General features: G+C 45.1%; 1 protein-coding gene and 1 pseudogene across 6 annotated transcripts; both read right to left on the minus strand.

Moving 5' to 3' along the window:
* Positions 1-3,813: 3,813 nt before the first annotated feature.
* ZNF639 (zinc finger protein 639) lies at positions 3,814-13,166 on the minus strand. Of its 6 annotated transcripts, none has more exons than XM_075938029.2 (6): positions 13,031-13,154; positions 9,521-9,602; positions 7,906-7,974; positions 7,208-7,315; positions 5,382-5,513; positions 3,814-5,050 (listed from the first exon to the last, which is right to left on the minus strand). In XM_075938029.2, exons 3-6 carry the CDS (start codon positions 7,961-7,963, stop codon positions 3,903-3,905), a joined length of 1,446 nt encoding a protein of 481 aa, XP_075794144.2. In that variant the 5' UTR covers positions 7,964-7,974; positions 9,521-9,602; positions 13,031-13,154; the 3' UTR covers positions 3,814-3,902. The 6 variants fall into 6 exon arrangements, with proteins under 6 accessions (XP_075794144.2, XP_089636871.1, XP_089636870.1 ...); XM_089780745.1 differs by having other exon boundaries at positions 9,268-9,602; XM_089780744.1 differs by having other exon boundaries at positions 9,268-10,430; positions 13,031-13,086.
* LOC112543932 (U1 spliceosomal RNA) lies at positions 12,227-12,378 on the minus strand (annotated as a pseudogene).

Below are 13,166 nucleotides of genomic sequence, written 5' to 3' on the forward strand. Positions count from 1 at the left end.
TCCTTTGGGTATATTCTTAGGTGGTATCTAAGCAGTTTCCTTTGCCACTATCCTTAGAATGTGATTTAGTCTCCAGACGTGATATTTTTCAACTGGGTGAATCATGAAGAACAGAAAGATGGGATAGTGATAGAAATGTAGCCGTGTTAGTCTGGGGTAGTTGAAGCAAAATGCAGGACAATGTAGCACTTTAAAGACTAACAAGATGGTTTATTAGATGATGAGCTTTCGTGGGCCAGACCCACTTCCTCAGATCAAATAGTGGAAGAAAGTAGTCACAACCATATATACCAAAGGATACAATTTAAAAAAATGAACAAATATGAAAAGGACAAATCACATTGCAGAACAGGAGGGGGATGCGGGGGAGTGGGAAGGGGGAGGAAGGAAGGTAAGTGTCTGTGAATTGCTGATATTAAAGGTAGGGAGAGTGGGATGTTTGTGAGTTAATGGTATTACAGGTGATAATTGGGGAAACTGTCTTGGTAATGGGTGAGAAAGTTCAAAGTCTTGTTAAGTCCTTGTTGGCAAGTGTCGAATTTTAACAGGAATGACAGTTCAGAGGATTCCCTTTCAAGTGCAGATGTAAAAGGTCTTTGTAGCAGAATGCAGGTGGCTAAGTCATTTAGAGAGTGTCCTTTCTGGTTAAAGTGGCAAGAAACTGTTTTCTCTTTGTGATCTTGTCTGATATCTGTTTTGTGGGCATTAATCCTTTGGCGAAGTGTCTGAGATGTTTGTCCAATGTACATAGCAGACGGACACTTTCGGCACATGATAGCATAGATTATATTTCTGGATGCGCAGGAATATGTGTTCTTGATCTTATAACTCACTTGGTTAGGTCCAATAATGGTATCAGCAGAATGAATATGTGGACAAAGCTGGCAACGGGGTTTGTTGCAAGGGAAGGTACCAGGGTTGGTATTAGTGTGGTATGTCCTGTGGTGGTTGGTAAGAATCATCTTGAGGTTAGGTGGTTGTCTATAGGAGACTATGGCTCTGTCTCCCAGAGCCTCTTTGAGTATGGTATCCTGTTCCAATATAGGCTGTAGTTTATTGATAATGTGTTGGACAGGTTTAAGTTGGGGGTTGTAGGTGATGACAAGTGGTGTTCTATTGTTGGTTTTCTTGGGTCTGTCTTGAAGTAGATGGTTTCTAGGTATTCGTCTGGCTCTTTCAATTTGCTTTTTTATTTCTCTGGGTGGGTAGTTGAGATTTATAAATGCTTGGTAGAGATCCTGAAGCTTCTGGTCTCTGTCAGTGGGGTTAGAGCAGATGCGGTTGTATCGAAGGGCTTGGCTATAGACGATGGATCGTGTGGTGTGTTCTGGATGGGAGCTGGATGCATGTAGGTAACTGTATGAGTCGGTGGGTTTTCTGTAGAGAGTGGTGTCTAATTTTCCATTGTTGATTTGTACGGTGGTGTCCAGGAAGTGGATCTCTCGTGTAGAATGGTCCAGGCTGAGGTTGATGGTGGGGTGTAGGTTGTTGAAATCTCTGTGGAATATCTCCAGTGTTTCTTGGCCATGTGTCCAGATCATAAAGATGTCATCGATGTACCGTAGGTAGAGGAGGGGTGAAAGGGGACGGGAGTTGAGGAAACGTTGTTCTAGGTCAGCCATAAAGATGTTAGCATACTGTGGGGCCATGCGTGTACCCATGGCTGTGCCGCTGATCTGGAGGTATAAGTTGTTCTCAAACTGGAAATAATTGTGGGTGAGAACAAAGTTACATAGGTCTGCTATCAGGTTGGCAGTAGTGTCCTCTGGGATAGTGTTTCTAATTGCTTGTAATCCGTCTTCATGTGGGATGTTGGTATATAGAGCTTCTACATCCATGGTGGCAAGGATGGTATTATTGGGGAGGTTATCGATGTTTTGTAGTTTCCTTAGGAAGTCAGTAGTGTCTCGGAGATAGCTGGGGGTATTGGTTACGAAGGGTTTGAGAAGAGTGTCTACATAGCTGGATAGACCAGTAGTGAGCGTGCCAATACCAGAGATGATGGGACGTCCGGGGTGCCCAGGTTTATGGATCTTGGGAAGTAGATAGAACAATCCTGGTCGGGGGTCAGAAGGTGATTGTGAGGATTTGTTCCCGAGTAGCTGTGGGGAGGCTTTTAAGGAGACAGTGTAGTTTCTTTTGGTAGTCCAAGGTGGGGTCAGAGGGGAGAGGTTTGTAAAATGTGGTGTTCGAGAGTTGTCTGGTTGCCTCCTGGTTATAGTCGGCCTTATTCATAATGACCACAGCACCCCCTTTGTCAGCTGGTTTGATTACAATGTCCAGGTTGTTTTTGAGACTCTGGATGGCATGGTGTTCAGCGCGGCTAAGATTGTGTGTCGCTTGTTGTCGTTTGCGAATAATGTCAGTCTGTGCGTTGTTGCGGAAGCTGTGTATATAGAAATCCAGATTGTAATTCCGACCGTCAGGGGGAGTCCATATAGAATTATTTTTCCTTTGGTGTTGGTAGGGGGGATCTGGTAGGTCAGATTGATGTTCAGTGGTGGTTTGGAAATATTCTCGGAGACGGAGGCGGCGAAAAAAAGCCTCAAGGGACTGGATAGTGGCTGATAGATAGGAAAGAAACAGGAAAAAAGATGAATGGAGGTCTGTGGTGAAAATGTGTCACTTGTCAGGAGAAAGGGATGGCTGTGGGACAGCTACACAGCTAAAAGCAAAGCTGGGACCAAACAGTTGACTGGGGAAAGACAACAGTGTGAATTTGGAGCTAGGATAAGAGCACTGGCAAAGACTGACCAAATTTAGGAACCTGTCATGGGAGGGAAGTGGGAAGGCTTGTCATTATGACAGGAGGAATGTAGAGTTGGAGGCTTGTGAAGGCAAGTGCTTGATGGTGCTTGCAAAGATGCCACTTTTTAGAGCAGTGGTCCCCAACCATTAGAGGTTGCCGGGCGCCAGGGGGCGTGGCCGTTCGCCCGCCGGGTGCCAGGGGGCGGGGACACTTGCGCGCCTGGGGGCGCCCCCCCCCCATAGCCACATGCCCAGGGCCCGTCCATAGCCACGCACCCGGGGCCCCCTCCAAGCACCGCGCGCCCGGGGCCCGAGCTCTCCCTCCGCCAAGCGCCGCACGCCCAGGGCCAGCGCCCCCTGCAAACGCCACGCGCCCAGTGCCGGCGCTCTCCCCCCCCCCCCCAAGCGCCGCGCGCCTGGCGCTCCCCCACCCAAGTGCTGCGCGCCCAGAACGCAGGTGGCCAATCCGCGGCGCTCCCGGGGCGGGTGCTCACTGTGCGCCATGTGCCTGGGGCCGGCTTCGGCACCGCGCATGCGCCACGTGCCCAGAGCCAGGCCAGCCCCGAGCACTTGGCAGGCACACACAAATGCCCCCGCTGGCGCCATGGCGCCCGTGGGCACCGTGTTGGGGACCACGGTTTTAGAGCATACATATCTTCAGTAGCCCAGCAAACTTTACTGAGGCTGTGGAGGTTAGTGTGAATTGGGAAATCCAGTAGAGAACAAACATCCCTGTTTGCTAAAGTGCAACAGTAAATTAAATACAGATTTAAAAGAGTAAAAATAGAAATTTGTTCTCTTTTCTATTTTTCTTACCGAGAAAGAGGTACCTTCTTGTTCTTCACACATCCAATTACATGTTAGCAGATGGAATGACTTCAAAAATGGCTACTATAATATGCCACTCCCTGCACATGACTGAACAATCACCTTTAAATATAGCTGTTCCCTGACCAGCCAAGCTGTAAAGCCAGGAAATTCCCCAAAACAAAATATACCAGTCATTAAATGTATTTTTTGATTTAAAAAAAAATCAGCCAACTGGCATTACAATTATCCACTGTAGACTGTTACAACTATATTTAATATTACCTTATGACACACTGGAAAAATACATTTTAATTCTAATAAATTGACTACAGAAAATAAAACCATCAAGTTGTCTCATGTATCTGAAGGTGACTGACAAGATCTTTTTCATTTCCAAATCTCATTAAACAATTAGTACACTTATGAGGCAAGTCTGCTGAATGCCTGAAATCCAAATGAGTTTTAAGGTCTTCAATTTGTCCTGTTGAATATTCACAATATTGACATAAATAAATCCCTTCGGATAAATGAGAATTTAAATGCTTGCAATATTCCAACATTCCTGAAAAGCCTTTTCCACAGTCATCACAAACATGAGGAAATATTTTGGTGTGTTCAATAGCTACATGTCTGTTGACGTTCGTATGCAACCTACTCCTAAAGCCACACACTTGGCATACAAAGAAGTTCTTGCATTTGTCAAAACTAATTTTGTTTATCAGGCTATACTGTCCTCGCTCCTTGTTGCTATAGCTATCACTTAACTCTATTAATCTACAGGCATGCTCATTTACCACATGGCTATGCAAGTCTTCTGGATCATTGGTTTCATGCTCACAAAACTGACATAAATACTGTTCATCACAGCTGTGTTCCTGGAAGTGCAGATAGAGCTCACTGCTCGAGGAAAATTGTACATCACACTGCTCACACCAATAAAGATGGTCATTGAAATGAGTATCTGCTATGTGCTGACTGAGGTTCTCAAATATCACGGTTTTGTAGTCACAGTATTTACAGATGTAGGGATCTTCCTCATGTATTTTTACATGTTCAATCAGCAGAACTTTGCTGGAGAAACTCTCTTTACATACTCTGCAGACATTGGTATCTGTACATGTCTTATGCTTCAGGATCATATGCTGCTTTAAATCAGAGAAGTACTTGCTATTAAACTCGCACAGCTCACACTTGTATAGGCCACTACTGTTGGCTCTCAGCAAAGGCCACTTCTGCTGAGCAGTGATATTCAAAGCATGGTTCTTCTCAAAAAGCTTACAACTTTCAACAGGTATTTCCTCAATGTCTTCAGCTTCTAGCTTTTCAGGTGAAACAGTTTGTGTCTCTATGTCATGAACTTCTACAGCATTAACTTCTGTAGTTGAAATTTCTATGGTTTGAATATCTATGGGTTTCTCCTCATCAATTGGACTGTCACCGAATACAGGTGACTCACACATATCTTTATAAATTCCATTATTAGCACCTTTCTCTGCAAGAGAAAATGGAAGATACAAGACAATTAAAAAAAATGAAACTATGTTGCAGATGGGTCGATACATTGCTTTTCATTGGCTATAGCAGTTAACAAAAGTAAAAAGCTACTATTTTCCTCAAGCTACTGAAACCAAATTTCCTTTCAATAAGGACACTAGCTAAATGAAATAGCCTTACATACTTATATCAATCTAACATTTTTCTTCATGATCAACATTTTCCATCAGTTACATTAAAAGACAATACACAAATCCTTCCCCAACTACAAAGAACTTTTTTCAATACCCAACCATGCATGATTTCTGCAAATATACCTTTACAATTACCTTTCTTTTTTGTCTCTGCAAAGGGCAGCCCCATGACATTTGACTGTGTTCCAGTCCAATGAGATGTCCCGGCATGCACAGGGCTGCCATCATCATCAGTATCTGGGGTCTGTGCAGGAGCGTGGAATTTACCTATGAGGATAAGGCAAGTCTGTTTTTTTCCCCCCTCAACATCCCAATGTTCTCTAAAATGTCTTTGTAATAACCTCAAATATTACAGCACTGTGGTCACAATGTAATACACCAAATTCTACAATCAAAATACCCACATTATGGCCTTCATTTTCTATACAGACAGAGCGCCAGACATGCAATGCTTTACCCAGATTCTAATGCAAAGCCATCAAGATAGAGCATATTATACTGCGACCTGGTAATCTCTGTAGGCTGCCTCCTCACATTCAGGAGAAGGACAGCTAAATCAACTTTGTCAATCCTGAGCACTCCATTTTTGTTTTATGTCCAGCAGGGGGAGATCAGTCTTAAAATATAATACAACTGCACCCAGGATTAATATTATCCAATAATGAAAATAGCATGGAGTCCTCTAGATTTGAAAACTGAATCTTGATGAGCAACATAATTCAGAGAAGAAAACCAGACATTTTAAATATTTCTTATGTTTAACCTGCATTCACATTTCATACTGATTCACCTTAATGGAGGGGATACTATTTTTCACCCCAACAGGTAAAAACAGCACACCTGACTTCCCTTAAAAGTGCAAAATTAATTATTTTCTTCTAATAGGGTACCTTTTGTCAGCTGGTAAAAACACATGCTAAAATAGCTGGGTTCCAGAGAAGTTAAACTGTTTTATATTTTAAAGAATGCACTTCATGCTAAAAATAATTATTTCAACATTTTACTGTGCCATATACTGTAATATTTATAATCAGGATTGAGTTAAATACCCTTGATTCATAAATTTGTTGAAGTTTCCTTGTATTGTAGTATAAACTTAACTGATGGCTCTACATTACACAGCTCTCCACTAAATGTCTGCTAATTGAGTTTCTAATTTTTACTCCAGACCTCCAGTTTCTCTTTATATGTTAAATGTGTAAAAAGATCCATTTTAGAGCTCTAGCAAATATTTATGACCAGACTGAAAATGACCAGCAGATTCAAAAGCTGATAAGATGCTCTGTCTGTAAACAAGTTTTAGACAGCAAATAGCTAGAGCTGAATATGCTGAAAAATCTTTTACAATCCTTAAGAGGAAAAATTCAATTTTTAATGAGGCAGAATGGAAGCATTTATGATACAAATGTTAACAGCACAGTCTTTCCTATTCACAGTATTTTAATTATAATGTTCTGATGATACTTCTGGAGATTCATTGTTAATTCTATTGATGTAAGAGAGAAAGGAAGTCTATACTCACATTCACTCCATTCCATACTTCACAGGTAACACTAAACAGTCGGCACTTGTACACTGAAGTTGTTTTTTAGAAGCCCAAGTCAAACATTTAAAGGACATTTCTGATAAAACATCCCATGCCATCTAAATTCAGCCTTTGTTTATATTATTTTGACACCATTCAATACATTTTAAAATTGTGGAGTCTGATAGTTGTCCTAAAAACTGGGAACTGCTTGGCCTCCAATAGTTCCACATTTTATTACGTTATACTATGAGAAATATAATTTAATTACAATTATTTAATAGCTTTCTGCCAGTCTTGAAGTGGAAATTTAAATGCACTTACACAGTAAAGTTGCATTATTTTGTATTTTGTTGCTTCTTCTCTGGACCAAACTTTAATACATCTAGATAAGCGTTTGCTGGAAAAGATTAATGATATAGGAAAGTAATCTTACCTCTGTTTTCAGAAAGTCTTATGTCTGGCTGTTTCATAGAACAGACACTGTAACAGTGGTCAGAAAAGATTCCATTGTTGTCAATATATTTGCTTACACCTGAAGAATCTTGACAGAAAAAGAGGGGAAAAAGTATTTAAATCCCAAATTGATATAGCAACACATACCTTAGTGGAAACATCTTTGTTTCTTACAGCCTTCAAACTTAAAAGACTCTGATACTAAAAATATTCAGCATTTATATAATTTACATTTTCAAAGCACTATGCAGATATTGTTGGTTTTCAAAATCACTCAATCTTAGAAAATATTAGAAAACTCCCACAGACCACTGAGCACACATGATAATCTCCCCTAAACCTCAAAACATCTTTGTATGTTAGCAGCTTTAAGCATTTAAAGATTGGGAAACAGATGTTAAGTAGCTTTCCCAAAGCCACAGAGGAAATGGAGAAGAGCAAGCAATTAGAAAAACTTTAACAATGATTGGCTGACATGGAACAGTTTTTAAATTGTTTACAAGTGGAGCACTCAAAGTGGATAGTGTATGTTCATATGTATGTTTCAATTTGCCTCTTAGCTTATGAGTCCTTCATAAATCCTTGCATTTTAGTTTTCCAGGAAATGAGAGGCTTATTTTGAGGAAAGTTACAATAACTTACACATTGAATTGTCAACAGTTCAAGCTCTAGATTTACCTGAGTAACGTGAAGGATGTAAAGTCTTCCTTTTTCTTTTTTTAGGATGTTCATTCATTTTGCTTCAGCCTAAATCAATTAAAAATTACAACATCCAAGAACTGGTTACATCTGTTCTCTGCTGATTTGCAATCATGGATCAGTGCTTAAAGATTATTTATTAATATTAGTATGCCAGCAAAGCACAGAATTAGATTCCCCCAAAAGGTAAATTCCTTGCCACAAAAACGAAACTAATACCCAAATCTGCGCGCAATGACCTAATCTGAAAGATAAAAACTGGTGTTCTGCCCCTATTATTTTTGGTTTAATTTGAATGAGCATGGAGACAGAACTACCCTCTGATCTGTAGACACACATCCAATCCAGGCACAGACATATCAGTACAACAGAATGCTTCCCAAGCCATACCTGGGGCTCTGAGGTCAGAGCAGAGTTTACCATTTTGTGGGTTCAGACACTCAGGGTATGACCAGAGGGCTTGGCTTCAGTGAGGCACCATATGGGTACTGACATCTGCCCACAATGGTCAAGACCATCTTTTATCTTTTTAGATACAGTCACGAATACTATTATATGGTGTTGCCTTGTGTAATTGGCAGTTACAGATCAAGCTGATTACATTATATGTAATGGGTTTCAAAAGTGACACGGGCCATGTCTATACTAGTGATGTATGTGAATAGTCAAGTAGTTGACTACTTGCATTTCCTCCCCACCTTGCTGCCTCTGTATCAGTAGCACCCGGAGGGAGGCGGAAGGGCAGGGGCAGCCCCTGGCCATGGGGGGTCCAGCAGGGGTTGCTTTGCAGCAGCAGCCCCTGCCCAAGAACAGGGGCTGCTGGACCTGGTGTGAGCAGGGTCTGAGTGCCTTCCCTTATTGACTAATCAAGTAGTCAGTACAAATTGTATCAACTACACAATTAGCCAATTACCTAGCTGTTAACATCCTTAGTCTACTACACTATCAAGGTTACAGCAGCAAAACTGTACCAATGTGGGAGAGCTTTTGCATCAACATCATTAAACCACTACCATGAGTAGCAGTAGCTATTTTGGTGGGAGAAACTCTTCTACTGACAAAGCTCTGTCAACATTGGCATTTCTTTTAATGTAATCTATGTCACTCAGGAGTATCTTTATTCACACTCCTGAACAACATAATTTTTACCAATACCACTAGTAATGTAGACAAGTCTGAAGCACTAGTCCCATTGACTTGTGTTTCTAAGCGACTTCTGAAAACTCCAATGTCTTTTAAGTTACCATTTTCTGCCTCCCACCCTCCTGGAATAATTTCGTAGTATTGTGCTAGAAACAACTGCTAAGCACACAGAAACACTACTAGACTCTTGTTTCGTACCTCATTCCTTGGGAGAGAAGAGTTATGGAGTTCACCCCATAAGGAGGGACGATCAGCACTTTGAGTCACTGCCAAGTGGTCGACGTGACACAGGAAATGGCATTTCTACAGCCAAATACTGCCATCTTTTTTTTTTTTTGAGATTACCCCTGTAGTGGGCTTTTTGGGAGAGATTCTGGACGACTTCTCCCCAAAATGCAGAAAATGTTTACATGGTGAAAATATAGAAAGAGCCCTGGACTACCCAACTTACTAGAGGTAATCTTCAATATCAGCAAGAGGACTAATAACTAAGAAATTTATTGTTATACAACATCCAATAATGGAAAAAGTATCTGCAAGAAAAAAATGTAAGTTATATAGCAGTAACATTTTAAAATTCTGATAGCACTAAGTGCAAAATTTCAGGGTTGGTAGTATCACAAATACTGAAAAAAGGCATCTGGAGAAATCAGAGCACAATTCGAAATCAATAAAAAAGTTAATACCAGTTTAATTTTAAAGTATTTGAAAGCCATACGATATCTGTTTATCAAAGATATTTATTTCAACTTCTGCATAAACTTGTTGGCTGCGTCTAGATTGGCAAGTTTTTCCGCAAAAGAAGCTGCTTTTGTGGAAAAACTTGCCAGCTGTCTACACTGGCCACTTGAATTTCCGCAAGAACACTGACGATCTCATGTAAGAAATCAGTGCATCTTGCGGAAATACTATGCTGCTCCCGTTCGGGCAAAAGTCCTTTTGCGCAAAAGGGCCAGTGTAGACAGCTCAGATTTGTTTTGCGCAAAAAAGCCCCGATCGCAAAAATGGCCATCGGGGCTTTTTTGCACAAAAGCGCGTCTAGATTAGCACACATGTTTATCCACAAAAAGTGCTTTTGTGGAAAAGCATCCATGCCAATCTAGACGCTCTTTTCTGAAAATGCTTTTAATGGAAAACTTTTCCGTTAAAAGCATTTGCGGAAAACCATGCCAATCTAGACGTAGCCGTTGCCTTTTTCTGCCCGTCATTAGCTTACAACAGCAGACAAATAGATTGAGATGATTCTAGAAACAGCTGGGACATATTGGTCATCAATAAAACAGGGCCTACTTTGAGATGAAATCTCAGAATGCATCATATTCTGACTCTCCGTCAGCTTTAACATACAAATACATAGAGCCCTGTGTGGATACAAAATTGGTATTTGCATCTGCAAAACTGATCCACGGATATCTACAACCACATCCATAGATGCAGGTATCTATGTTATTTGCAAATTTGCAGGGTTCTACATACAAAATTGGTATCCACAGCCCTAAAAGTGGGCCTTGGATATACCTGTGAATTTGTAGGACTCTACATATACAGGACCTGCCTTAAACCCCCAATCCTTCTCATCAGGGACACTATGACCTCAGTAGCCTGGAGAAAGAGAAGATCGTATAGAAGTTGGATTATGAGAATAGTTTAAGAACAGGGATGGGGAACCTAAAACCTGGGGGCTAGATCTGACCCCCAAGGCTCAGAGCTCCCACCCAAGCATTGGTGCTCCAGCTCTCCCTCAGCTCCCAGGGTCCTCCCAACTGGAGCACACAGAATCTCCTAGCCTGGGTCCCCTAGGCTGTGGTGTGCAAGGGAGATAAGGGAAATGTCATTCTCCTTCCAGTCAGGGGCCAGGTCAGGGAGACTGGTTTTAATTTGCTTCGCTTTTCACTTGTGTGAGAACCCTGACTGATTTTTCTGTGGGTGGGTGGCTCCGACCCAAAAAAGGTTCCCCCGCCCCTACTTAAGAAAGGAAAAAAACCCCAAACAGCGCCTCATATTCTGCCTCCAAAGTCTGGGCTCGCCAGCGCTAAGAGCTCCAGCTGTGAATGGGCCTATTTGAAATCATGGGAAGGTGGGCGGGCAAAGCCCGCCCACATTCTAAAAGCCCCTCCCCAACCTTGTGGGAGGGACACTGAACCCATGTTCAACTGAATCCAGGGGACAAAAAATGACAACAGGGTCAAGGAGTGCGGGTCACAGGTTTAAAATAAGGGAACTGGATGGGGACACCGAGCAGAGAACCCCGGACAGCGCCCACTGCTCTTCAAAGCTGTCGATGGAGCCAGTGGACACCGCCCAGAGGAACTCTGCTCGGATTTGTGACACTAGGGAAGAACGGAAATAGGCCCCACAGTCGCAGAGAACCCCCTCGTCTAACATCCTCCTTCTGCTATTATAGATGGCAGCTTTCGCCAAGGCCAGGAGGAGGTTGACGAGGAGGTCTCGCGACTTTGTGGGGCCACGGATTAGGTGTGCGTAAATAAAAAGGTGAGGGGAAAAGTGCAGCCAGAACCTCAATAATAGGTTCTGGAGGAGCCGGAATAGGGGCTGCAACCTGGCGCATTCAAGGTAGGCGTGCGCCAGGTTCTCCCTCACGCCGCAAAAGGGGCAGGTGTCCGGGATTGGGGTAAACCGCGCTAAGTACACGCCCGTGCTCACGGCCCCGTGAAGGAGCTGCCAACTGATGTCCCCGACGGGCCGCGGAATTAAGGTGGAATAAACGCTGGCCCATCGGGATTCCCCGCCCTCTATAGGTCTGAGATAGTCCCGCCACTTTGTATCGGGGCGGGACACGAGAGTGGGGAAATGCAAAGCGTGGAGCATGAGCGTGTACAGCCGTTCCCTGGGCGCGGTCCGGAAACAGACCGGCTGCAGATTTTGCAGCCGGCTGGGGGTCCAAGGGTGGGGAGGCCGGGGGGGGGGGGGCCCGCGGGACAGGGGCCCGATAATAAGGGACGGAGGCTTTGCAGGAAGGGAGGGGCAGGGCGTCCCCTCTTGCAGGGCTCTCTGTAGGAGATCGCGAGCGGGCTGCGACAAAGCCGCCTTCACCTCCTGGAGTAGGCGCAGGGGGATTCGAGGGGTGGAGAGCCCCATGCGTTGAGCGAGCGCTCAGGGATCCACCCAATCCCCCCTGTCGTAGTCCAGGAGGTCCCCGACCATGGTGGTTTCTACCACAAATTATGCAGTCGAGTTTCCCGCATTTGGGGAAATCGCAGGGGTCAGCACACCCGCAGTGCAATGGATGAGCCTCACCCTGGGAAAACCACCTTCGGGATCATGGGATCTCCCCTGCCAGGTAAGTATGAGAGAGGACAGCCAGAAGGGTATTGAACATTTCGTGTGCGGATCCAGTCTGCTGGTCCGAGGCAACCATGGCCTCCAGGGGTGTATTTCTGCAGGCTTTTTTTTTGGGGGGGGGGGGGGGGGGGGGGGGGGGGGGGGGGGGGGAGTGTCAAGGCTTCCGGGCCGGGGTGGGGGGCCCGTTTGGGTGTCTAAGCCCTAAGTGGCATGGTGCAGGCTGCCCGGGGGGTCACGCGATGGCAGGGAGCCCAGCTCAGAGCCTTTCCCCAGAGCTCACTCGGGAGCTGCCGCCATGCCCCACAGCAAGCGGGGGTTTGGAGGCGGCAATGGCGGGAGAAGGGGAAACACGCTCGCCAAGGGGCTGCCACCCGGCAAAGCCCATCCCGCCCGGCGCCTCCCAAGGGGCCCTGGAAGTCACCGAAGCGGGAGTCTCCCCCAGCCCGAGACTCTCTCCAGGGAGGCCGCCGGGGATGCAGGGCGCGCTGCCCGGGGCGGGCCAGCGGGGCCGCTGGAGCCAACGCGGCCTGGCGGCCCGGGGAAGGCGGGAAGCGGCGCTGGGGCCGGAGGAGGGGAGGGGCTGCACGCGCGGGGGAGCCCGCGCTGAGGGGGGGGGGGGAGGCCGCAGTCCCTCCCGGCAGCCCAGCCCCGCGCTCACCTTCCGCTCCGCGCCCCGTTACAGGGCCCAGGCCGCCGCCGGAACCGACAGAGCCCGCGGGGGAAGGGGCGGCGCGGGGCTGGCCCAGGCGCAGTCACCCAGGAGGCGAGCAGCCGGCGCCCCCTCGCGGCACCGA

Source organism: Pelodiscus sinensis, chromosome 10 (genome assembly GCF_052426305.1).
Source record: "Pelodiscus sinensis isolate ZL-2025 chromosome 10, ASM5242630v1, whole genome shotgun sequence".
In the NCBI taxonomy this organism is placed as follows: domain Eukaryota; kingdom Metazoa; phylum Chordata; order Testudines; family Trionychidae; genus Pelodiscus; species Pelodiscus sinensis.